Source organism: Capsicum annuum, chromosome 7 (genome assembly GCF_002878395.1).
Source record: "Capsicum annuum cultivar UCD-10X-F1 chromosome 7, UCD10Xv1.1, whole genome shotgun sequence".
NCBI classification, from domain to species: Eukaryota; Viridiplantae; Streptophyta; class Magnoliopsida; order Solanales; family Solanaceae; genus Capsicum; species Capsicum annuum.
Window position 1 is genome coordinate 214,353,527 of NC_061117.1, and position 27,523 is coordinate 214,381,049.

The following is a 27,523-nucleotide window of genomic DNA, read 5'->3' on the forward strand; positions in this document are numbered from 1 at the left end:
GGTCATTAAAAGGGTCCATAGTTCTTGAACTAGTGGACTAATTTTGGTGTTTCTTTCATATGTTCTTGGGGAGTTTTGGTATCAAAGAAAGTGGCTTATGCTAAGTTGGTTAAGATAAAGAATGATGAGGAAAGGCAAACGAATAAGGAGGAGTATAAGATAGCTAGGAGAGAGGCTAAGCTAGAGGTTACGGCAGCTAAGACAGCAGCTTTTGAAAGACTGTATGCGGCTTTAGAGGAGAAAGGCGGATATAAGAAGTTGTATAGGCTGGCCAAGGCCAGGGATCGGAGGGTTCGTAACCTTGACCAAGTGAATTACATCAAAGGAGAGGATTGTACAGTGTTAGTTGAGGATGCCCTCATTAGGGAGAGGTGGCAGTTCTATTTTCATAAACTTTTGAACGACGAGGGGGACAAAGGTTTCGTGTTGGGTAACTTGGAGAAATTTGAGAAGTGTTGTGATTATGGTTATTGTAGACGTATCAAGGTTGAGGAGGTCAAGGGAGCTATTCGTAGGATGCGGCGGGGTAGGGAAACGGGGCTAGACGAGATTCCAATGAATTTTTGAAAGAGCACTAGCAAGGCAGGTTTGGAGTAGTTGAAAAGGTTGTTTAACATTATTTTTAGGGAAGCGAAGATGCCTGAAGCGTAGAGGTGGAGTACGATGATTCCAGTGTTTAAGAACAAGGAAAACATCCAGAGTTACAACAACTATAGAGATATTAAGTTGTTGAGCCATACTATGAAGGTTTGGGAAAGGGTGGTAGAGTTGAGGATGAGAAGGATCATGACGATCTCTGAGAATTAGTTTTGTTTCATGTCAGGTCGTTCGACGACTGAGGCTATTCACCTTGTGAGGAGATTAGTATAGCAGTTTCGGGAGAGGAAGAAGGACTTGCACATGGTGTTTATTGATCTTTAGAAGGCATATGACAGAGTTTCCAGAGAGATTTTGTGGAGGTGCTTTGGGGCTAGAGGGGTGCTCGTGGCGTACACTAGGTCGATTCAGGATATGTATGATGGTACGAAGACTCGTGTGAGGATGTAGGTGGAGATTCGAAGCACTTTCCAGTTTTAATAGAGTTGCACCATGGATCGACTCTTAGCCCATTTTTATTTTCCTTGGTGATGGATGTTTTAATGCGACATATTCAAGGGGAGGTGCCTTGGTATATGTTATTTGCAGATGATATGGTACTGACTAACGAAATTCAGGGTGGAGTTAGTGATAAGTTGGAGATTTGGAGACAGACGCTTGAGTCTAAAGGATTTTGGTTAAGTAAAACCAAGACAGAGTACTTGAAGTGTAAGTTCAGTGATGTGTCGCAGGAGGCTGAAGTGGTTTGAAGTTGGACTCTCAGGCCATTCAGAAGAGGGAGAGTTTTAAGTATCTGGGGTCTATGATTCAGGACAATGGTGAGATTGACGAGGATGTCATGCACCGTATGGGGCAGGGTAGTTGAAATAGAGGCTCGCTTTGGGAGTTCTATGTGATAAGAAGGTGCCCCCGAAGCTTAAAGGTAAGTTCTATAGAATGGTAGTTCGATCGGTTGTGTTGTATGGAGTGGAGTATTGGCCAGTTAAGAACTCCCATATCCAAAAGTTGAAGGTGGTGGAGATGAGAATGTTGCGATGGATATGTGTACATATCAGGAAAGATAGGATGAGGAATGAGATCGTTCGAGAGAAGGTGGGAGTTTCCTCGGTGGAGGACAAGATGCGAGAAGTGAGGTTGCTTCGAGCACGTGATAAGGATGGGGCTCCAGTGCAGAGGTGTAAGACACTGACTATGGATGGTTTTAGGCGGGATAGAGGTAGACCGAAGAAATATTGGAGGGAGGTGATTAGGCATGATATGGAGCACTTACAGCTTGCGGAGGACATGACCCTTGATAGGAAGGTGTGGAGGACGCGGATTAAGGTAGAGGGTTAGGGGGTCGGAGTTCGTCGGTAATAGTAGGGGAGCGCTCCTCTGTATCTGAAGTTTCTTGTTCGTGGCTAGCGGTGTTAGTTTATTTTGCATACTGTACTAGTTTATATGCACTTATATTTTGTGTTTGTTATACTATTAGTTTGTCTTGCGTACCATACTAGTTTATATGCACTTATCTTTTGTGTTTGTTATACTGTTATCGGTCCTAAGTCGGAGGTCTATCGGAAACAACCTCTCTACTTCTCCTGAGGTAGTGGTATGGTCTGTGTACATTCCACCCTCCCCAGACCCCACTAGGTAGGAATACACTGGGTATGTTGTTGTATCATAGGGTTGTGAACAAAAACATTGTTGCAAACGCTTGAACCAAAAATCTACCTATCGACACTTTAAAAAAATGGAAAAATTATATTACGGCACTAATTATCTTATTATATCTATGTAATATTTCATATTTTTTATTCAATTATATATCATCTCATATATTATATATCCAAGATAGTGCTGTATTTGAAGACGGTATGTATTCAAAAAAAAATTAAGTAATATATTCGAGATAGGATGTATCACGACTAAACACAATGTATCGAAATTTCATATTAACAGGCAACGCAATATATCAGACCAACGCTATGTATCTGAGATTTCAGTAATGTATATGAGATTTTTATTGCTATTATAAAGAGTTAGAATAGGAAGTACTTAGCTTCAAAAATAATGAAATTTATGTTGTTTATACTTTAAATTTGACATGTTTTATTCATATTGCTTCTTAATTATCAAAAGTATTAATTAGGGCGTGTGCTCGGCTAGGAGTGACTATACTTTCTTTTAGGTGTGTGAGAATAAAAAAAAATGAAAAATTCGTTTCCAAATAAGTTATTTTCAACCGTATATTACCAATAGTCAAATACAAACCAACATGAGTTGTGTTGTAGTGGTAGATTGCTCCACCCTTAATTAGAGGTCTCACCTTCGAGACTGGGTATGAAAAAATCCTATTGTGAACGGTATCTCAGAATAAGCCCTGCAACGCACGATCTGAATTAGTCGGGACTTCAATATGAACACCAAAAATTGAGTGGAAAACAAAAAAAAAATAGTCACATACAATGATTTCTTTATTTTAATAATTTAAGAAATTTTAGAATAAATGCGCCAAATTTAGAATCATTCTGCTGATAATTTAACCAACGAGGTGACGGTGGGAGGTTGCGGTTGCCAATCTGAAGCCAAACAACGCATGTGACTTCAACCAAACTACCAAAGGCTAAAAAGCCAATTATCATTTCCCTTCTCCTTTTTTTTTTAATTAAAATGTTCATTTAAAACTTCACTCCTCCAAATATTACTTTGATTTCAGAACAAGTGCTCTAAGGGTGTGTTTGATGCCAAGGAAATATTTTTCATAACTCACTTTCAACTTTATTATGCAACTTGAAGCCTAACTTAGGACCTGACTCTTAATCCCGACTCTCGACCTTGATCATGACACCATCCAGGACCAAATGACCTCGATCCGAGACCCGAATCAGGACTAGACTCACAAACCCATTCCTGATTTCCGACCCTAATTCGAGATCAAACTCGAGATAGAATCTTACTCCCAAGCCTGATCCAACCCTTACCCCGAATCCCGACTCTCTACTCCCACCCGACGTAGACCCGACTCCTGAGCCTGACCCTAATTCGGGACTCGCTCGCCCTCAACTTAACCCCAACTCAAGGTCAAGGTTGGGTCAATGCTAAAATTTGGGCTCCTAATCTCGGTTTGGGATCAAAGCCAAGGTTAGGTCCTAGGTTGATTAGGTCTCGGGTAGTGGTTAGGATTATTTTTGGATCCCAATTTAGGATGGGCTCAATAGCTTGTTTCAACATGCCTGCTTCATTATATCTTACGTGGTTTTTAGAGGTGTAATGAATTGACACGGCATTATTTATGTGTCTTAACTTCATCTTTAAACTTCTTTCTTCACCACATCTCTCTTGATTCACCATTCATCCCAGGTCACGCTCCTTCGAATTACTTCTTTGATTTTTTTCTAACTTTTTTAATCCAAGTCTGTGATTTTGTTGTTTTCTCTTTCTTGTAATTGTAATTGGTAACCTTACGAAACTATGATTTAGAGTATAATGAGATACTGGAATTGGTGCAAACCTGCTATTGTAGTTGTAATTGTTAATCTCTGGCGGGGTCTATCGGAAATAGCCTTTCTACTTCATCAGAGGTAGAGGTATGGACTGCGTACATCTTACCCCCAGACTCCACTAGGTGGGAATACACTGGGTTTGTTGTTGTTGTTGTTGTCCTTTTTGTTGAAACCCTAATCGATTTTCTCATTGGTTATTTTGGTTGTTGCATTAAAACTTGTGAAATCAATTTCACCATTCACGAAGTCTCGATTATTAGCGGAGAATCGTTGTTGCTCCACAACAGAGATAACAGGTGAAGAAGAATCGAAAAATACCCGGAATACTATGATGTCCCATTTTATCACAGCACTGGACGATGGGACCTTATATCTGATCAGTGCTTATTCTTTATGCAAAGAGGCTGAATACACTATTCCACGAACAATCAATACTGGATTTGGTGTAATTTCTTACTTCACCGTAAAATTCATAATTGTTCGGTTGAAATTAGGATACATATATAAAATTATATCTAGAAACTAACTGTGGTTTCTATGATATAATATAGGCATAATACATAAATGTGTCCTTCAATTTGGTCTCAGTTTGCATCGATGCCCTCCAATTTTGAGTATACACAAGTAGGCTATGCAGGAATTGACAGAAACAAGATCACTTGGGTAAGCAAATGTGTTTGTTATATACAACCGCATTATTTATCTAAAGTTCTATCATATTTTGTTCATGAATTATTTCTTTGTAACTGCAAGCTTCAACATTATGACTAATATGTAAACATAGGCTGCTTGAAGTTTAGTAAAGTATGGTAAATTTCAGATTTCTCTGAAAATTAGTCAGCATTTTCTTCTTCCTTTCACTGTTGATATTGATTGAACATTTTGACAATATATTGCCCATAACATGTCAGATTTGCAAAGAAATATCTGCTAGCTAACAGGACTTCCTAAGCATTGATCGTACTGCTACAGAAATATTCCCAAAGTTGATGTGCTGAATCAATATTTTCTGTAAGCAGGTACACTTTGATGACTTATTGCTTAGCCTTCTAATTTAGTTGTAAATCTGTTTGGACATGGTCCTTCTCTTTTATACTTTTCATAAGATATAACTTAGTTTTTTAACTGAATGAGAGACGTCAAGCTTAATCTTACCATTTCAATGGCCAAGACAGAAACAAGACTTTTTAAGGAGCAATTGTTGCTTGAATTGAGGTTTTTATTGCTTCTCAGATTTTCATGAAAAGGTGCTTCTCTCAAATTCTTTTGAATTGTTTGAGCTTAAAGCTGATTAGAAGCCACAACTCACAAGTTAATGAAAAGAAAGAAGGTGATGTAGTTGGTTCATATATGCATTGTTGATCTATTTGAAGAACCTGCCCAAAGTGGCTACCCCTACCTATCCTTACTACGCCCTACCTATTTTTCTGCCTACCCTCAATTCTCTATATGTTTCAGGTAAGTTTTAGCGTAAAGAATTTTCACAACCCAATTTCCGAGTCATAATGGCACCTACCATAACCCACCAGTAGGTAAGATGACACCGTAACTCGGAGCTAACGCAATGGGTTACGTTGGTGGAAACGTCCAACACGGACCCTATATAGGAACACTATACAACAACAATATTTCACAAAAGTAACAACTAACATTCGAATACCAATCCCATGACCTAATAGTATAAGTACAAGAGCAACGCTAAATCCGACAACAGAAATTACAATTCGAAGTCTGACAACTTAAATAGTCATATACAATTGTCTTGAATACAAAAGACAAGTAAAGATAGAAGGGAAAGAGGGGCTCTCGAACTCCAAGAGCTCACCCTATCTCTGATTGATCAACGCGGCACGATTCTGACTCAACGACGGCAACTAGAACCTGGGTCTGCACCAAAAAGGTATAAAAGTGTAGTATGAGTACCAAAACACAGGTACTCAGTAGGCATCATCGGCCGACTGAGCTAAATTGTAATATAAGGACGATGTAAGGTAAGACAATAACTTAAAGTCAAAGTATAGGATCGAACCTAAATCTTCTTCAATATCACTGTATAAATACCAATCAACTATATCAATAGTATGGCATTCCATATCCGTATATACCATAACTTTCATACAACATGAGTAATCATTTCGGGAGCGTAAGCCGTGTAAATATACAATAATAACCATGCATTTATTATAATCAACACCAACCATCATTAGAATATAAAGCACAAGAACTTACCACGACATCCCATACCACCGGGAGTACACGCAAAAGAACACAACAAAGAACTCGTCACGGCGTCCCATACCACCGGAGAGTACACCAAAAGAATACAATACAACAAAGCATCCATACTACCGGAAAGTACACCAAAAGATCAAATCATCAATATATCAAGGCACAACTACACAATCATTTACCCAAAATTGCGGGTCCACATTCCCACCATGGCCTCTTACTGAGGTCTACAATCATCATCAAAACCGCATTTATCTACAACGAAACTGAGATCACCATAATATAGCTATATAGTCACATATTCTCTATTTCATTAATGAACTCCAAGTCTAGTCTATATTAGCTAATCACCGAATCCATGAAGCACTAGTTTACAAGTCTTATAGTTTACTAATCATTAAATAAGGAAAAGCTACAAGTTACCAACACCATTATTTATTCACCTATCTCAAGTCCATTATCTAGTTAGCAACCTCATTATATAAGTCGTCATTTAAGCCACCACGGTGTCACATGCTAGAAGTCAATTTAACTATTCATCATACAATCCTAAGACCAATATCATTAGGCATATTATAACCTTAAGGACTAGTTTCCATATTTTAACCAAGTAAGATCCACCAACTAGGTTTCTAGCCCACAAGTCAGAGCCATTTATTAGAAACAACTAGTTGTCACATAAGCCATTTTACTAAGTAAAAATCCATAACATAACCATTTATTCAAGTCAAGAAGATTACTAAGCGAGTCCTTAATTTTACACGTGATTATCCTATCAAGTGGAATTAACCCAATCTTTATCCTAACTTATCACTAGTTACTAATTAGAGTCAACAACGGTCACATCTCCTATTTAGTGATTAGTGACAAAGAATGAGTATCAATTACCATGAAAGACATCATGTCTCGAGTACATCAACGATTATCCACACACCGCATAACATCACATATATACACATGCACTTATATAAAGTTGCCCCACATGGCATCATAACATCATTACCTCTTCCGGATTCACCGAGTATCATCATAACATCATTACCTCTTCGGAATTCACCGGGTATCATCATAACATTAAAATTTCCTCCGGATTCACCTGGCATCATCATAGTATATATATTTCCTCCAGATTCACTAAGCATCATCATAGAATCAATATTTTCTCCGAATTCACCGGGCATCATCATAGTATCAATGTTTCCTCCGAATTCACCAGGCATCATCATAGTATCAATATTTCCTCCGAATTTATCGGGCATCATCATAGTATCAATATTTCCTACGGATTCACCGGGCATCATCATAGTATCAATATTTCCTCCGAATTCACTGGGCATCATTCATAGTATCAATATTTTCCAAGACAACAACATACACACATATATTGCCCAAATCAACAAACATACACAAGTTCACAATAATTGAGTAATAAAGATGTAAGATACATAAACCATTACACTTCATTACTAGTAATCATCATGATATATGAGTAGGAGAATAAGCATGAGTATCTAGATGATATACACAATTACCATCTTTCCATGGCTATCCATAACATGGCAATAAGACAACCAATCAAGTATACACATTTTCCAACCATCGACCTTATTCATAAACCTACAACTGGGCTTAACCCTTATAATCTCAATAACATAATTTGCACGCTCATCAAGTATATAGGTTACAAAAGAGTTACATAGTTCAAGTTTAAGGTGGGTCAAGTCCCACTTCTAACTCCCAATAATACTAAAGTCACTTCTACAAGACTAACTTCGACCCGGATTTAAGCTAAGTTATCTGAGTCACACCATAAGGGCTTATCAATCCTTACTAAGCCTATAGGAGAAATCTTCTTCAAGTATTTTTCCTAAGTCAACCCAACACCAAGGCCATTTCATGATTAAGCAATAACTAGATCAATATACTTTTAAGGTCATTAAAGAACATCATTCTCATCTGGTAGAGCAACTAAAGTGTTCTCATACTATTTATGAGACTATACGTGGAACTATCCAAGGCTCTAAGCTAAAGGTCAACAATCATACTTTTACAAGTTTAACAACGTATGCGAATCAACTAATCCCAAGCATCATCATTCAACCATTTATCATCTAAAAAACCCCGCCCAATCTCATAAAATATCAATAATTATATTACAACCAAGATCAATCTAACTACAGGTTAGCCTAACCTACCTCGAGTCCAATTGCTCACGAACCAACAAGGTTTGTCTTTCTTTTTCTTAAAGCTTCTTCTTCCACGAGCCAAGCTATCAACAATATAATCTAAGCATCAATACAAGAACAACAACAACAACCATTATGGCACCATTATACCATGGGTTTAAAATGACACCAAACCCCCAAGTGGGTCCCACCTTAAAAAAATGAGTTTCTAGGATCAACCCATAGTTTAAATATCATTAGGGAGCTAAAACCCTCAAGAAATTTGAGTAAATCAATCATATTTGTGGCTATAATTTATAAGCGCAGAGTAACTGCTGAACAGAATTGTTTATTATTAAATGCAGACAACTTTTAAATAGAGTTACAAAGAAAATAATAAGACTCCTAGATCAACCCTAATAACGTAACCTAAATAAAAAAGGATTGCTGAAATAACTAAGGCAGTATCCTAAATAAACTAGGATTGCTGAAACAATAATGCTGACTAAACTACTAACTAATAACTGGACAAACATAAATTAACAAGGGTTACATTTTGTGCCAATACGCCCCCTCAAGTTAGACGATGGGTCACTAAGCCTAACTTGGAAAGATTTTGCTGAAAAGCAAGTTTAGTCAATGCCTTGGTGAGAGAGTCTGCTAGTTGATCATCACGATGAATAAGGACAACCTGAACCTTTTTTACGTTGACATGGTTGCGAACAAAGTGAAAATCTACTGCAGCATGTTTCACATGACTATGGAGGACTGAATTTTTGCTCAAGAATGTGGCTCCAAGATTGTCACAATAAATGGTGGGCAATTGATGTACTGGAAAGTGCAACTCAGCGAGGAGAATGGTAACCCACATGGTTTCTGAAAAGGCATTATCCACTGCCCTATACTCGGACTCAATGGAGGAGCGAGAGACAGTATTTTGTTTCTTTGATGACCAGCTAATGGGATTGTGTCCAAGGAACAAGATATACCCAGATGTGGAAACTCGGTCTGCAATGTCCCCACCCCAATCTGCATCAGAGTATACGTGTAGATTGAAGTCCTCAATAGGAGTTACACGTAAGCTTAGCTGAATGGTACCATGCAGGTAGAACACGTTTCACAGCTTTCCAGTGAAGGTCCGACAGCGCTTGCATAAACTGGGACAATTTATTCACAGCATAGGCGATGTCAGGTCTAGTGAAAGATAGGTATTGAAGCTTGACTAAGACCCGATGATAGCGTGTGGCATCAGTCAAATAAGTATCATCAGACAGTATGAGCAATTCAGTTGCACTCATTGGCGTGTGAACACTTTTGCAGTCGGTCATTAACTCATTATTTAGGATCTCATTCACATAGTTTGCTTGGGTGAGAATTAAACCATTAGAGTTGCATATTATTCAACACAACACCAAGAAAGTAGTGAAGATTTCCCAAATCTTTAATTAAGAATTTAGAAGCAAGAGAGGTGATAACCTGATCGGCACTTGAACTGTTGCTCCCAGTGATAATAATATCGTCTACATAGACAAGGATGAACATTGTCTCACCTAGACCTTGTCTGAAAAGTAGTGAGGCATCAGATTTTATTTTAACAAATCCTATGGATGAGAGATAACCTGTGAGAGCATTGTACCACACCCAAGGGGCTTGGTTCAATCCATAAATTGCCTTGCGTAGACGGCATATATGAGTTAGTTTGTCAGCATTAGTGAATCTCAGAGGTTGTTCCATGTACACCTCCTCTTCTAAGTTTTCTTGAAGGAATATATTGTTGATTTCCAACTGACAGAGGCGCCAATTGTGGCAAAGTGCCACAGAGAGGATGATTCAAATAGTAGTAGACTTTACGACTAGGCTGAAATTCGCATGGATGTCAATGCCCGGCCTCTAAGTGAATCCTTTCGCAACTAACCTCATTTTATATCTGTCAATAGACCTATCTGTATTCCGTTTGATCCTAAAAAGCCACGCCACTTACACGACACAATACTTTTAGTTGGGTTAGGAGGAACAAGTTTTTAAGTCTGGTTTTTAATTAAAGCATCAAGTTCCTGTTTCATTTCTTCACACCACTGGAGATGTTTTTGTGCTTGTTTGAAAGTAGTGGGTGTGATGGTGGGGTTCACTTTGGCTAGGTAACCAAAAATTTGTTTTGGTTTAGTGATGTTGTTTTGGGATCGCGTAACAACATAGGTAGGAGGAGAAGGACACTAAGGTGGTGAAGGAGCAAGCTCCGACGTAGAGATAGGATAGGCTGGTCGATAATCTATGGGCGTAGGTGGAATTGTGTTCCTGCGATGATAAATGAGGAGGGGACGCGGGCTACATATTTTGTTTAGTTCACTGTCGGAGTCGGATTGTAAGTTTGAGTTGGCCTGTAACTCTGCTAGAGAAGGAGAAGATACAGATGTTTGGGCATCTATTTCTAGAGGAATTGGAAGCTCTAAAGTTATGGGAAGTTTGGGCGGGGGATCAAGAGAATTTGAAACCATGATATTGTCCCATTTTAGGTAAGATGATTTGATGGCAATATTGGAGAACATTGTTTTGAAAGGGAAAACATTCTCAATAAATTGCAAGTCTCGAGATAAATATACCTTTGTAGAAATTGGGTCAAAACATTGGTGACAATGATGAGATAAGGAAAATTCGAGATAGACACACGGGGTAGATTTTGGTTCAAGTTTATTTTTGGAGTATGGTTTAAGCCAGGGATAGCATAAACACCCAAAAATTCGCAGAGAGCTATAATCAGGTGATTTTCCAAGTAGAAGCTGGACTGGGGATTGGTTATCTAGTTGATAGATGGGCAAACGGTTAATGAGGTAGACCATGTGATGACACGCGAAAGACCAAAATTAAGGAGGAAGGGATGCCTTATGTAAGAGCGTTCTTACAGTTTCGACGATATGGTGATGTCGTCGTTCTGCAAGTGCAACTCATTGAGGTGTATATGGTGAAGTGGGGAGGTGTTCAATGCCGTGAAGTGAGAGATAAGGTTCAATACTTTTATATTCTCCTCCACTATCAGTGTACAGCGATAAAATTTTGGTGTCAAAGTGCTTTTCCATCATAGGATGGAATTTTTGGAAGATCTCTTTAACCTCACTTTTATTTTTTAATGTATAGAGCCAAGTATATTTGGTATATTGATCAATAAAAATACAATAATACAGTTTCTTGTCAAGAGATAAGATTGGTGATGGCCCCCATAAATCACTGAGGATTATTTGAAGCGGTTTAGAGTTGCATAATGATAATTGAGTAAAAGGATGCCGATGGGCTTTATTAGATAGGCAAGAATTACAATAAAAAGGTTTGTCTCACTCATGAAACATTAGCGAGAATTTATTTAAAATAAACCTAAGAACTCTAAAGTGGGGATGACCCAACCTTTGATGCCAAGTAGTGAGAGGGTGGATGTGGCGGTCATGTGAGCTTGGGGATGTTAGACAGGCCACTCATACAGTCCATTATTGGTCCGGTCATGCACCAGTGGTTTCCGCATTTTCAAATCCTTCACAACAAAGTCAAAGGGAAAAAATTCAATGGACATCGAATTGTCTTGACAAAATTTTGAAACAAAGAGAAGTTTGTGTTTAATAGATGGGGCACAAAGAGTGTGAGTTAGCTTAAAAAATTATTTGGCGCATTTAATTGAGTAGAACCAGTGTGAGAGATGGGAATTTTGTTACCGTCACCCATGGAGACATCCTCGTTACCATGGTATGGTTGTAGGTTGTGTGGCTCCGTGGTAATGTGATGAGTGGCTCCGGAGTCGACTATCCAGGGGTTAGTGGCAGCAGTAAGTCCAGCAGCATAGTTGGCTTTGGCCTCAAAGTGATTATGAGACTTCGAACGGCAGACATTGGCGGTGTGTCCAATCCTATAGCATAGTTGACATTGAGTAACAGTCTTTGGGTTGGAGTTGGTCTACCACTGTGGTGTAGTGTTAGGATGTGAATTATACTGCCACTGTGGAGAATTATTATTCTTCCATTGTAGAGAATTATTATTCTGCCGACGACTATTATGATTATTGGTATTGGTTTTGGTGGGAGTCGCAACCGCGGCAGTTATGGGATTGGAAAGTTTCTTAACATTCTCATGACGAAGGAAAAGTTCATGGTCAAGTAGTTTTTCAAACAATTCTTCATATGAGACAGTCGTATCACGTGCACGGATGGCAGCAAAGATTTCACGAAATTCAGGACCTAGACCGCTGAGTATTTTGACGATGAGTTCAGGATTTGACACAAGAGAACCAGCCATGGCTAACTCGTCCAAAGGGGCCGAATAGTGTGAAGATATTCAGTGATGAAACGAGATTCCTTAGTGAAGCGAGCAAGTTGATCACGCAGGCTGAAGACAAGGGTTTATGATCTGTTTGCATAAGTGGTGTGTAGAGCGTCCCAGGACAATTTGGATGAATTGGCTGCAGCAACAGTTGGAGTAATTGTGGGTTCAACAGATATCATGAGGGCATTCTGGATGAGTTGGTCCTAACGGAACCAAGTTAAAAAGGCAAGATTGTGAGATACATTGTTGCCAATGGTGAGGGTGCGAGTAGGGGCGGGAGTGGTCCCATCGAGATGGCCAAATAGATTGTAACCATACATAAGCATGGAGAATTGAGCTTTCTAGGTGGCAAAATTATCGCCACCCTGAGTTTGATGGGTAACTAGGACGCAGGGTTGAATTGAATGATAATGTTAGCACCTGTTGTGTTATCAGCGTTAACAACTCTAGGATTGTTGGCCATTGCTGATGATCTGCGTGAGGAAGAGGAAAAAAATAGGACCGTTCTCGTTAGAGAGTATAGAGCCCTGATACTATATAAGCGCAAAGTAACTGCTGAACAGAATTGTTTAATATTGAACGCAGACAACCTTTTAAATAGAGTTACAAACAAAATAATAAGACTCCTAGACCAACCCCAATAACATAACCTAAATAAAAAAGGATTGCTGAAATAACTAAGGCAGTATCCTAAATAAACTAGGATTGCTGAAACAATAATGCTGACTAAACTACTAACTAATAACTGGACAAACATAAATTAACAAGGGTTACGTTTTGTGCCAATACAATTGAGCCTCAAAGACTTAAGGTTTTTAGGTCTAGAAATCAAGAAATTAATACCAAATTTGAAGAAATCTTACCTTAGATTTGTAGCAAAAATGGATTACACAAGTTATTCAAGCTCCTAATCAACCCACAAGACTCATTTTTTAGTCAACAATCTCTCAATGCTGCTAAAGTTTTCAAAGAAATGAAAAATGCCCCAAAATGAGCCTAAAGAGCCTTTTATTCAAGTTAAAATGCGCTCACAAGGTCAAAACTTATTTTTGACCTTTCGGACTCATTCAGATTCCATTTTTCGCAAATGAACTATGTAATCTCACTAAATTTGACATTTCAGACTCATTAGTGAAGTCAGATTTTTCATCCAAGGTCATTTAGGCCACTTGTGTCTTCCACATCCGTATATTTCGATTCTTGACTTTTTGACTAATGGGTAGAAATGAGCTCGGGTGTTGTGGGATCAGAACCAAAGGTATACCTACCCTAAAATTGATATTACATAGCTAATGGTGCAGTCAAAATTTATATCCGAAATTATTTTACTTAAGTTTTTGCTCGGCGGCCATTTGGAATCGATGAAGACTTCAAATTGGAAAAATGGTTCTAAAAGCCAAATGAATCATCATGTAACCAAACTATCGATTCTAGTAAGTCACTAATGATTTGGAACGGCTATAGAGGAGCTCTATTGATGAAAATAAGCAAGAAGAATGTGCATGATTATTTACTTGAGCAACGTTACATAATATAAATGATTAAATTTCTTGGAAACTTAGGGAGATCATAGATCCAGATATCTAAAAGTTTAAGCTATTAGAGAAAGCAAATTTTATTTACTTAATTATATTCTCAACAGTTCATAAAGATGTAGAAAATATGACAATGATTATGCATGGAAAATAGGTTGACTTAGTAGATTTACTTAAATGGATGTGTCCTCCATGGGAGCCTATTTGTTAGGCTATGTACCTGAAAAGTTTAGGCAACCTATACTACTTGGATTCTTCTAAATGCCATTAAACTAATGATCTTCTCAAAGAAGTACATTTATGTCGTCTCCAAATGGGTGCGGCTGTATTTTTGGAGTTCGAGCAACATAGCAGGCAATAAGAAGCAACACGTGGAAAAAGGCTCAAAACAACATTTTAAAACAGAGGTACTTGAGAAGGATAAAGTTGAAAGAATAAGGTATATATGGAGGAGCAGAAGGGGAAGGACTAAAAGAAAATCGTTAAAGTAATTTGAGAGAACAAAATATTCAAATGTAGCATTTGGTTATGAATATAGTTGAGATACATGTCAATCAGAATTGATTTAAGTTGTTAGGCTTTTTGTGAGGTGTAGCTTAGGTTGTTAGCTCATCAAAGGAGAGACTAGGTTGATTAGAGTTCATTGTAGTGTCCAGTTACTCTTTTACCTAGGTTTGGCATCTTACGGTTGAGTCGAGGTCCCTGAGAAAATGTGGAAAAAAAAAATCTTGCGGGTCTACGAGAAAATGTGAAATAATTTTTCTTGTGTCATACTCAATGTGACAAATAATCCTTCACATCAATTGAATGCTTAGGGTAGAGTATGTTGGGAACTATGTAGTTTTGATGATTGACAAACTGACACATGAATGAAACATGTTACTTGAGCTGGTCCACGCATAGGAAAGCAGATTTCCAGTTTCACTGATACATGCAGACAAGATTGCTTAAAGACAGGAACGAATAAGCAAGCCTAATTCTGATATACTCAAGTTACTGATCATGTGGAGAATATAACAAGTTGAATTTGATTCAAACACTTAATGATAAGGGAAAGCAAGTTAAGTTGAAAAAGGAGTACTACGTGAAGAAGGAGTTTCACTTCTGAGTATATCCTTAAGAGTCCTATGTGTAGGAGAAAGATTCTGAAAATTGAAGAAGTATATGCAAAACGTACAATTTGAAGGACTCTTTGGAGAGTTGGAGTTTGACTACAACACTAAGGAGACAAGAGTTGGAATTGAAGAAAAGTTTCACTTGAAGTAGAACTCTATGCAATGAGAGTTATGATTGAAGAGGGAGTTTGAAATAAAGAATTGACTCTTTGAAGATAGAAGATGCATCAGTCAGAATAAACAGCGCATTTACAGAGAGAGAAAAGGCTAAACACGAGCAAATTGAGAAAGTTCATAATTGAGAGAATTCTGAATGAAGATTTGAGTGCTGCCAGTACAAAGTAACAGATTGACGAACCTATTTCACTGGACAGAACTTTACAGTTCATGAGTCAGTTTAAATATATTGTTCTTATTGAGTTGTAATTTATTGCTTTCCTAGATTGATTGTTTAGGAACAATACTGAGTTGAGTTAACTTCAAGTTTGGGATAACTCGAAGTGGGTTCAACAGTCAAGGGTGATTGTTGAGTTATAGGAATTAGAATTTATGATCCTAGTTGTTGAGTTATAGGAATTAGAGTTTATGATTCCTAGTTATTGAGGTATAGGAATTAGAGTTTATAATTCCTAGTTGTTGGTACATTACAAGAGTTTTGTAATCAGTCGTTGTTGAGGCACAGAGTTATTTAGTGAAGTTGGGGTTAAATCCTGTAGAGGTACAGTTCGTGGTTTTTTTACACCTTTTTGAGCCGGGTGTTTTTCACGTAAAAACCATTGTGTTCTTTACTTCCTATTTTACTGCTTCCTTGGAACATGTCAGGCAACTCGTTCCATCCATAGACAACTCTTACGTTAAAGTCACTGGTCAGTAGGGCTCGTACTCTAACAGAGTATACACAGCCCTTACCTTACCTTAGAGATGGAGAGGCTATTTTCGACAGACCCTCGACAAAACTTACTGAAATTGTAAAGTGAACTGTCAATGCCTAATTGTGATACTCAAGTTGACGGAGCAAATTGATGCATGAGTTTATGTTATACCTAGTTTGGCCTGGTTAGGGTGGTTTGATGGTATATAGAGCTGCAATTTAAGCCAAAATTTTGAGTGAAACTTGACCCAAGATTTTCGCTTATCGATATCACTCATCAAAGTTTTGGTATTTAGACTGCTGGTGGTGTCACGACACCCTTGATTACAAAAACACCATCATTCCCGCCAAGAAAGAGTAAATCTTTTCTATCTGTTCAGGCAATTAACTAAATGTTGTCATTCAGGTGTATGAAGAAGAAAGTCCAATGACACCTACCTTCTTGGTAAATTTGAGCTTAAGCCGCATATCAATATTCTGAAATTGCTGTTGCCAGTATTCTGAATGTGCCAACGGAGAACAACGTCGTTGGGAATCGAGAACCACATCCATGAGGGGATGTTGTCATATTAATTCATGTAAATGATATTCAAGTATTTCTTAGCTATCTTTGATCTCTAACTTTTGCTATAGAGGAATGACAGTGGCTCCCTCTCTGCCCCTTCTTCTATGTTTTTCGTTCTACTTTGTCTTTCACTATTTCTTTTAAATAGAAGTAGAGAGTTTTATCTCTTCCATTTTCATCAATCAATATTATTTTAAATTTCAAAAGGAAGATGATCTCAGATGGATGAATTTAATATACATATTAACGCGTTAATTTGAACTGCATGAACTCCAATCTATGTCGAAACACTCAGCTTTGTACAAGTATAATGAATTTGATGATACATAAACACCTCTTATGTATGATAATTAATATATTATCCAAGTAGTTCACAAATAACGGGTCGTTACTACCTATTAGTAGAAATATAACCAAGAAAAAAGGTTTGAAAATTGCTTTTGGGGCAAAATTTAAACATCACACCCACATTCAATTCCTCATATTTCCTAATAAAAGTATAACAAATATCTATCTGAGTTATGGTTGTAATTAGTCAAGCACAACTTATTGAAGTTTGTAGAGAAAATGGTTAAATACCCCCAACCTTTACCCCAAATTCCAACTACACACTTATATTTTGAGAGGTCCTATGACCTCCCTGAACTATTTTAAAATGAAATTATTGCCCCCGAACTATTTTAAAGTGGAATATATACTCCTCTAAAAACTCATACCCAGATTTTTTTTTGGATTTGTGGTCTACACGTGCTGCCACGTGTCATGCCATGTAATTTCACGTCATATATCATTTTTTTACTATAAAAAATTAATTCCACATCATGCCACATCATCATTATCTTCTTCTTCTTCCTCTTCTTCTATTCTTCTTCTTCTTCAATGGCATAATGAATCATATGGAATTCACACGATATGTAATCTTATAAAAATCAAATCAACAACTGATGTTCAAAAAATATTCGATTTTCACAAAATGGCATCGCGACAGTGATGGCGCCGTGACAGTGATGACGCCGAAAAATTTAAAATTTCGGTGACTTTATTTTTCAATCTGAATTAATTCAACATTCTCACGTAATTCGAGTTCTTAGATGCATTGAAGAAGAAGAATAAAAAGAAATGTCATTGATGAGTTTTTGGATGCCATTAAAGAAGAAGAAAAAAAAATTAATTGTCATTGATGAGTTTTTGGATGTCAGTAAGAAGAAGAAGAAGAGGGGGAAGAGGAAGAGGAGGGGGGGGAGGGGAAGGGGAAGGGGAAGGGGAAGGGGAAGGGGAAGAAGAAGAAGAATTAAAATTATATATATTTATTTAAAAATATATTAAAAATAAATTTTTAATAAAATATTTTCGTTCTCACTCTCTTTAAAGAGAGTGAAACACACTCTCTTGTCATGTCAGCATTGGAGGGGTAGTAATTTCATTTTAAAATAGTTCAGGGGTCATAGGATCTTCTCAAAGTATAGGTGTGTAGTTGGAATTTGGGGTAAAAATGGGGTATTTGACCATTTTCTCAAGTTTTTACACAAAACACTTATGTGGTGTTTGAAAGGATTGCTTAAAAACTAATTCGTTCTTCTAATAATTAGTAAGTAATTCTAACAAATCAATAGTACATTATATATCATGCACTTTCTGTTTACATAATTAATAATCGTCAACCCAATTACATTAATTAGATACAATAGTTTTAAATTCTTTCCATTCTCTTTTCCTCTTTACCCATCTTTTTTTTTTAATTCCTTTTTTACATATTCTTAATTGGTTATTGGAGTAATAAACAAAACTACTGTTCTTTTTTTCTATCAAGAAAGCTACTTGTCTATATGCTAAAATAGGTGTTAAGGATCAAAAGTTGGTTATTAGTAATAAGAAAAACTACTAGCCTTTTTTCCATCAAGAAAGCTAATAGTCTATGTGGGAAATTGTTAATTAGGATAGAAAATACCATTTCTTTGTTATTGAGCTTCGTTTAAATTTAAATTCACATATTGTAGAATCCATTTCAAAGAACAACACTCTCAAAAGGATTTATTTCATTTTTAGGAGTTCGAAATTAACACCTTTAATTAAGAATAGAAGGATCTCGAATTATTCCATCGCAATCCATGTTGTTATCATTTCTAATTAAGAGACTATTTGGATGGGTTTATAACTTTTGATTTATTTTTATCTTTTCGTCTTAAAAACAAATACTCCCTCTCTTTTACTCCCTCCGTTTTATATTAGTTGGCCTCTATAGACTTGGCACACCCATTAAAAAATATTAATTAGGGGTCTATTTTACCAAATTAGCCTCATTAATTATGATTTGAAAATATAAATTTGAATAAATACATTTTATTTAGTCATTTAATGTCGGGGATAATATTGAAAGAACATAATAAAATCCTTTTGATTTCATTAAAGGGACAAGTAAATTGAAACAAATATTTTTAGAAAGAGGGTCAACTAAAATGAAACGGAGGGAGTAATTTATTTGGTCTATTTTGACTTGGCACAGAGTTCAAAAAAAGTAAAGAAGACTTTTAAATCTTGTGATCTTATATTTAAAGATATGTCAAATATACCAAAATATCATTAATCTTGTAATCGTAAAAGTTAAACATCACGTGAAAAATTGAAATTTAAAAAGTTAATAAAAAGGAATTTATTGTTTTTAAACAGACTAAAAACATAGATCAAACAAAATTGAAATCGATAAGTTACTTAGAAACGGTTTTTTATTTTAGTCAAACACTACAAAACTACTTACAAACTGTATTTTGGCTAAAATACATTTAATAAGCAAATATCCAAAAAGGCTCCAACATGTGAACCTTTTCTTTTTCATACTTAAATTTCTTTATCACATTTTCAGCGTTTCTTTAATTCTTTCTTTTTCTTCTCTCCCCATTAATTAATATTGTAATTATCAACATGTATATATATATATAGTTCACACTATATAGGATTCTCCAAATCTATCACCCCATATATATACATATATCCTTCACTTCACTTCACCATTATTTTCCCTCTGACATTTTTTAGTGAAAAAAAAAAAATAACTCAACAAAAAAGAAAAATGAAAATCATGTTTTCTCTATTTTTTCTTCTTTTCATGTTGAGCAATAATGTACATGGGAAGTTGATGAATGATGTGAACCAATTGGAAATCAACGGCTGTGATTTGTTTCAAGGGAGATGGATTTATGGTAATGATGATGATTATCCACTTTATGATTCATCTATTTGTCCATTTATTGAAAAACAATTTGATTGTTTAAAGAATGGAAGGCCAGATGCAGATTATCTCAAATATAGATGGCAACCCAATGAGTGCAATTTACCCAGGTACCCTTTCATCGCGGACCTTTCTTTGCTTTCTTTTATGAACTTTACTGGTCGTCCATAAATTATTAAGGCTTTTTTTCTTCTTATATATGGTGTCGGTGTGTCTCTCTAACTCATACAAGATAGAGGTGTAAGGTCTACGTACGTATACTTCACCCTTTTCAAACTCTACTTGTAAATCACACTTGTATTTTACTATTGTTGTTGTTGCTGTTGTAGTATCGGTATGGTAAAAATTTATGATCTTTAGATATTTACGTTAAATCAATAGATGCATTGTTATGTGTTTACCTCATTAATTTTCTTGACCATGATAAGTACAGTACAGTTTAGTATGTCTTTACCTCGTTAATGTTGTTTTACTCCCTCCATTCCATATTTACTGTCACTTTAAAGTTATTTCAAAAAGATTGTCGAGAATATAATTAAAGATTAAAGTAGATGATTATGATTAATAGAGATGATATAGTGAAATTAATCTTTTATTCATTGTTTTATAAGAGTTTGTCAAATTAAATATATATGAAAAATAAAGATAGACGGAGGGAAATCAAATATATATGGATAAATAAAGATGGACGGAATGAATATGTTTTAACCCGCACCACCTCCTACTCCTTGTAACATAACTGTGTGCACCACTTCCAATTAATGGCTGCCTCTTCTGAGAGGTGCAAATGATTGTTTTACCCGTGACTGTTTATTTGTCTTTCTCGTTGTTTTTTCAATTTATTATTCTCTTCGTGATGATTTGATAATAAATAAAATTATAATTTTATTACATTATTTTTTATTAGTATTATAAGTTATTTAAATGTTAAAAAATGAATAGTACTGAGAAGGGTAATAAAGATAAGTATAAAATGATTAAAATAAAAATTGTTTAATTAAATAAGTAAAAATGAATATTTCTTTGTAATAATAAATAAGTAAAAATAAATGGATGGAGTAATTACTTCGTCTTCCTTTCTTCCTCTCATGATATATTGTCATTTAATTTGGTCTGTTAAATCCCCTTTTTTAACTTACTCCACCAGAGTTCAGATATATGGTTCTATATATTATTTGTTTTGAAATATAATTTAAAATACTATTTTATAATAAAGAAAATGTCACAAGATTGTAGGGTCAAATCTATTTGGATCCATGAATGTTGGGTATGATCATTTCTAGCTAATTGGAAAATAACGTGCATGTTTTTAATTAATAGTTGGATTGCAATGCTAGAAAGATACATGTTACCCACTTTCCCTATAGAAGTTGTACTCCACTAGAAAATTACTAAATATCACTTGCTTTTGCAATACTATTATTGAAAAAGTTCCTCTCATTTTTTCTAAGATCAATTATAAGTACTTTTTCTATTTCATTTTACTTGACACAAAATACTTTTAGGAATTTATTTTATTAAATTTGTTTTATTAATATGTTTTAGAAATCCGAATTTGACTACTAATAGTTTGGAAGAAAATGATAAACTTTTTCGTAATTTTATAAATTGAACAAGTAAATTACATTTTCTGGCGATTTGTTATGAGTGTTTGGAGACTTTACTTCCAAGTTTGGGTTTTTTATTTATTAAATAAATCTAAATCATCACTTTAATTAGTTGACAGATGCAATACGGTTGGATTTTTTTGGACATAAGCTAGAAAAGAACGTGAGCAAATCAAACACTTTAATATAGTTTAAGATTTTCCAAGCTGGTGGATCATAAGCAAATTGTCTCTGCTTTATTTCATATGATTATTTATTTCATTTAGACAATGAAAAGAAAGGAAAATATTTATAAATGCTATGTTCATAAGCTTAGATTAAATTTTAATCATGTTACTTATTGTTAGTGCGCTTAATTTAGTTTCAAATGTTGTACTTTATAAAGCCTTTGGTCTTGCGATTGTAAGAAATTTACAGACTATTAAAAACTGTAGAAAAATTTAATTCAAGTGTTGGGAAAACTACTATTTATAATCTTGGATCAAGATATATGATTAAATAATGAAGGTTGGTATTGGTGATATATATAATCAACTTCAATTTAGTGAAGAAAAATATCACTTTGGTTAATTAGCTAAATTGTTTTATGAAGGAAATATATTGTATTCGGACTATTTTTAGAAGTATAATAATGCCCTCAAATATGGACCAACAACACAAGTTAACATAACACATAGGCAATTGATCGGTGGAATGGTTTATAGTTCTCAAAATTTGGGAATATTCATAAGAAAAAGGATCAAAAATGCACATCTCGAGTAAGATAATTGAAGGTTAACTATACTTAAATCCTTCTTGTCATCCCTAAACACAATACTAGTTTTTCTAATTACAAAATATTTATGCCTTTTTTTTTGTGTGTAGGTTTAATGCCATAGAATTTCAAAACAAATTAAGGGGGAAGCAAATGATGTTTGTAGGAGATTCAATAAGCCTAAATCAATGGCAATCGCTAACTTGTATGCTTCATGCTGCTGATCCACAAGCCAAATATATCTCCAAAAGGATTGGAGGCACTTCTATCTTCACTTTCCCGGTACGTACCTTATATTATTTCTTCTTAATTCCGTCTCAAAATACTCGTCACATTTTATTCATAGAGAGTCAAATTACATAAATTTTGACCTAACGATTTAAAGATACATGCTAACTTTCACCATATTGATATGAGAAGAATTGTAATAACTTATAGTTTAATCCAATTTAGCTCTGGCAATTAGTCAAATTGACTCTCGAAAATGAAACATGACAAGTATTTTGAGACGGAGAAATTAAAGTAGTACCATAATTCTGAGTTCAAATATGAATGAAATCATTTTCCAACAACTATGTAGCACTTCCAAAAAAGGTGCACTTATATTTACGTAGCCTTTTGATTAAAAACTTTAGTACTTCATTTCATTATTATGCGTAATAACCTCGCATAATAATGAGGTTAATTCTGGATCTTAGTTCATCACTTTTTTTAAGCAATAGGTAGAGTGTAACGTATTCACATCGACATATTATTTACATGCTGAATACATTTTGAAAATGCAGAAGTACAACACGTCGTATCTGATGTACAGAAATGCTTTTCTGGTAGACATTACAATGCAGAACAATGGGACTAGAGTTTTAGAGCTTGATTCTCTCAGTTCAGCAGATCAATGGAAACAAATGGATGTTCTCATCTTTGATTCTTGGCATTGGTGGCTTCACACTGGCAGAAAACAACCGTAAGTCCTCTTCTTAATATAATTGGATCGATTATTTCATCATATATCTATTATATATTTTCTATCAAGAAGAATGTTAATTAACAGGTACGACAAATGAGTGTGTTGGACTCACTGATAGACTGAATTAATAAACAGACTGGCTATTAGCTATGAACTTCATAGCTAATCCATCGCTAGTTTGCTCATAGCTAATATAAATTGGTCGCTAAATAGGATTAGGGACGGATTTTACAGTTACACTACAAAATTTGTCCGTTGCTAAATATTGTATCTTTAGTAGTGGATTGGCAAAAGACAGATCTAGTATTTAAGCTCTATGAATTCAACTTTAATTTGTGTTGGAAGTTTTGATAGTCTTCACAAATTTTGGGGTTTAATTGATTTCAATTCATGCCCAAGCGTGACCTATGCCTTAGAATTTTAATTGTTTTTAACTATGTAATGTTCTTATGAATATGGTTGCAGTTGGGATCTTGTGCAAGATGGAAACTCTACATACGTAGATGCACCTCGATTAGCCCTATATGAGAAAGCACTAACCACTTGGGCAAAATGGGTAGATTCTGAAGTAGACACGACAAAAACAAAAATATTTTTCCAAGGAGTTTCTCCTGACCATGACAAGTAAGTTCCACAAATATTTATACTACTAACTACTATGCTATTTATCCCAAAAAAAATAATAATACGTGTTTAACTTCTGTACACTAACGAGTGATATTTAATTGCAAAATCAGCCACGGGAGCTCGGGTTCAAACACGTGTCAAGGCGTAACGCAACCGTTGGCGAGTACAGAAAGAGTTCATGAAGAAGAATTGGTACTGGAGAAAGTATTAAAAGGGATGGATAAGTCAGTTTATTTATTGAACATAACTAAGTTGTCGCAGTATAGAGCAGATGGTCATCCTTCAGTTTTTGGGCATGGTGGACATAGGGATTTGGATTGTACACATTGGTGTTTGGCTGGTGTTGTTGATACTTGGAATTTACTCTTAAGTGCACTTCTTGGCTAATTAATTTAAAAAAATTATCAATAACCTTTTGGTTATTCCATTTTCATATCTAGTGATGATCTTGTATTAATGTCTTCATCATATATTGACTATAGAAGAAAAGGAGGAGCAATATTTTTTGGCATACAAATGAAACATTTATTTATATTTTGGCTATTTTTAATTTAAGCGGTTGGATGGATGTTATTTAAGTTAATAATTCTATCTTTAACCAAAGCTAATTGAATTTACTATTTACTATTTCTAGTCACTATACATAAGTTATACATTAATTATACACAACAATACACACATAATATATTGATTATACATCCTCTGGCATTTTCTATCATGGATAATCTGCATTAAAAGACTAAAATATACATGGAATGATTGTAGAAACTTGGATCAAGTTATCGCTCTGATACCATGAAAGAATGAAGAGAAAATACTCGGAGAAATTTAAATAAATGGAAATGAAAATATCGATACACATTTTCCATACTATTATTTATACACTTAATAGCAACGGAAAAAAAATATAAATGGTCACTCAGTCAAAACTAATTCCACCAAAATAGCCATTGATTTGACAATTTCTAAAAGTAGTTATTTTGTGGACCGCTACTGCCTTCTTCTTTTCTTTTTCTTTTTTTTGTTGTTTTTTCTTATTTTATTATTTAATTTCTAATGTCAATTATTTTAACATGTAAAACTATAATTATTCTAACATGCTCATTTTTCTTTTTTCTCTTCTATAGACACACATCTTATAACTTATACATAATTTATGCAATAATCATACAAATTCTATGCATATCATATATTAAAAAAATTATATTCTATATAATAATTATATAGTTCTATACACATTTTATACATTCTTTAGCTGCAATAATTATTTGGATACATGTTTTATACAATAATTATACAGTTTCTTTTCACATCTTATACATATACTCCCTCCATTCTAAAATAATTGAATTGTTGAGATATCATACATTCCTTAAGAAAAATTTTTAGGACTTAAATTGTAGGTTACTTTCCACTATTACCTTTTTAATTGTTCTTAAATTACTCTTCTAGAAAATGTAAAGTACTTAGAACCTCATTAAATGAAAGGGTGAAATTGGAAGAAATTTTCAACATGTCTCTTGAAAAATGAACAATTCATTTATTTTAGACATTGAAAAATAGCTCAATAATTTATTTATTAATTTTGAAATGGAAGGAGTACATATTTTATACAACAATGATACAGTTTCTATACACATCGTATACATGTACATAATACAACCATTATACAGTTTCTATGCACATTCTATATAGTATATATATCATATTAATACAATTTCTATACCATATTGATACAATTCTTAGACCATATTGATACAATTCATATATCATGTTGATACAGGCCGTGTACCATATTAATACACTTCTTATATCATATTGATACAACTCATATACCACATTGATACAGTCCCGATAGCCACTTTTTGAAATTTAATTTGAAACGACTGACAACTCCATGTCCAATGGCTCAAAGATGAGCCATTTATTATTAGATGAATGAAGCAAAATAAAAAAATAATAATATTTTTAAAAAATGGACCGAAATGGCCCAAGAAGGGAGGAGGAAAGAGCCAAAATAGCCCAATAATTATTAAATGAAAATAGTTTGGCTGGCTGACCATTATTTAATAAAATGTCAAATACTGGTCATTTGTTTTAAAAATGACCAATGGGTGTCAGTTTTCCTAATAATAAACCTAACAAACTTTAGTCTCTAATCTATGAGACACGTGAGGAGAAGCATCGAAAATATAACTCTTATGCATGTACTGTTATAAAGGAAACCAGATGCCCACAATCAGGGGCAGAGCTACATATAAGGTAGGGGGTTCATCCGAACCCTATTCGATGGAAAATTATACTATATATATATATATATGGTTAAAATTATTATTTAGGTATATATAGTAGATGCCGAACCACTTCAATTAGTTCGTATATTCACTTGTGAACTCCCTTGGTGTCAATCCTGGCTTCGCCACTGCCCACAATTTGATCCTCTTTAATCATGATCAAGGCTATAGATTGTTCCACGTCCTCTAGAGACAAGTCCTCTTAGAAATCTCCAAATATCTAAATTCATCTGCTTTGTCTTGGCTCTTCGAGTTTTTTCTTCTTGTTGTTATTGACTTGAATCGAGGCCGCCAGGGAAATAGAGGGTTTCATTCCAATAGAAATTACTTCCTTCATTTTATTTTATTTATTTTATTTGATCATTCTTGATTTGACACACTTTACTTTATAACCCTTATAAAGAGTTATTTTATAGTTTCATCTTTGCATTTAAAAACCTTCCCATTATTTATCTTGAGATTTATTTTCCTTCTATTTTGTCATTTTCATTAATGGTAGAATATTTTTATTTTTTATTTTTTAGTCTAAGAATATTTTATATTATTTATTTCCTTTTAAGTCTAGAATTTATTAATTAAAGAATATTTAGTCTTATAGCTATAAGAAAAATATCATATTTTCTTTATTTATTTTATTTAATTTCTTATAAATAGAGACATACTCTTCTATTTGAATCAAGAAAAAGAATCAATCAAGAATTTTACATTCAGTTTCTATTCAATTTTCTTTCTTGTCTTCTTCATTCCATAACAGTGGTATCAAAGCCTTCATCGATCCTCATGGATCTGTGAATTTATTGAAGCAAAACTGTCAACTATTTTTTAATCCATACCTATTTTCAACCTACTTTTAATCTTACTTTTATTTTTAGCGTAAGATTATTTTTAACCATCACTTTTATTTTTAACGTAGGGCTATTTTTAATCTTTTTTAACCCATGTTATTTTAAATCTTATTTTTCAAACCATAACAAGCAATACTCTCTCTTTCAATGCCCCACAAACCTTCACTGGTGAAAATTATCAAATTCGAGCAGTTAAGATGAAATCTTATCTTGAAGCTTATGATTTGTGGAAAGTTGTAAAGGAAGAAAAATCCATACAACCACTCCCTGCAAATCCTTCTGCTACCGAAATCAAACTTCACTCAGAAGAAAAATCGAAAAGATATAAAGCAAAAATTG

The 27,523-nt window shown here is 34.7% G+C and overlaps 1 protein-coding gene and 1 long non-coding RNA gene across 3 annotated transcripts; both read left to right on the forward strand.

Moving 5' to 3' along the window:
• Nucleotides 1-2,750: 2,750 nt before the first annotated feature.
• Nucleotides 2,751-17,046, forward strand: LOC107878466. Of its 2 annotated transcripts, XR_007057848.1 has the most exons (4): nt 2,751-4,527; nt 4,634-4,745; nt 4,994-5,101; nt 16,706-17,046. It is a non-coding gene; the product is annotated as an uncharacterized LOC107878466 (long non-coding RNA). The 2 variants fall into 2 exon arrangements; XR_007057847.1 differs by having other exon boundaries at nt 3,057-4,745; nt 16,706-16,969.
• A 2,710-nt stretch (nt 17,047-19,756) lies between these two features.
• Nucleotides 19,757-24,631, forward strand: LOC107877351 (protein trichome birefringence-like 43). Its single transcript, XM_016724011.2, has 5 exons — nt 19,757-20,200; nt 22,562-22,733; nt 23,237-23,415; nt 23,884-24,042; nt 24,156-24,631. The coding sequence occupies exons 1-5, from the start codon at nt 19,932-19,934 to the stop codon at nt 24,430-24,432; spliced, it is 1,056 nt and encodes a 351-aa protein (XP_016579497.1). The 5' UTR covers nt 19,757-19,931; the 3' UTR covers nt 24,433-24,631.
• Nucleotides 24,632-27,523: the final 2,892 nt, after the last annotated feature.

Excerpts from the sequence above, each read along its gene's own strand:
- LOC107877351 (XM_016724011.2), top strand. The coding sequence starts at position 19,932 with ATGAAAATCATGTTTTCTCTATTTTTTCTTCTTTTCATGTTGAGCAAT. Across the intron at positions 20,201-22,561 it reads AATGAGTGCAATTTACCCAG|GTTTAATGCCATAGAATTTC; the intron begins GTACCCTTTCAT and ends TTTTGTGTGTAG. Across the intron at positions 24,043-24,155 it reads GTTTCTCCTGACCATGACAA|CCACGGGAGCTCGGGTTCAA; the intron begins GTAAGTTCCACA and ends TTGCAAAATCAG.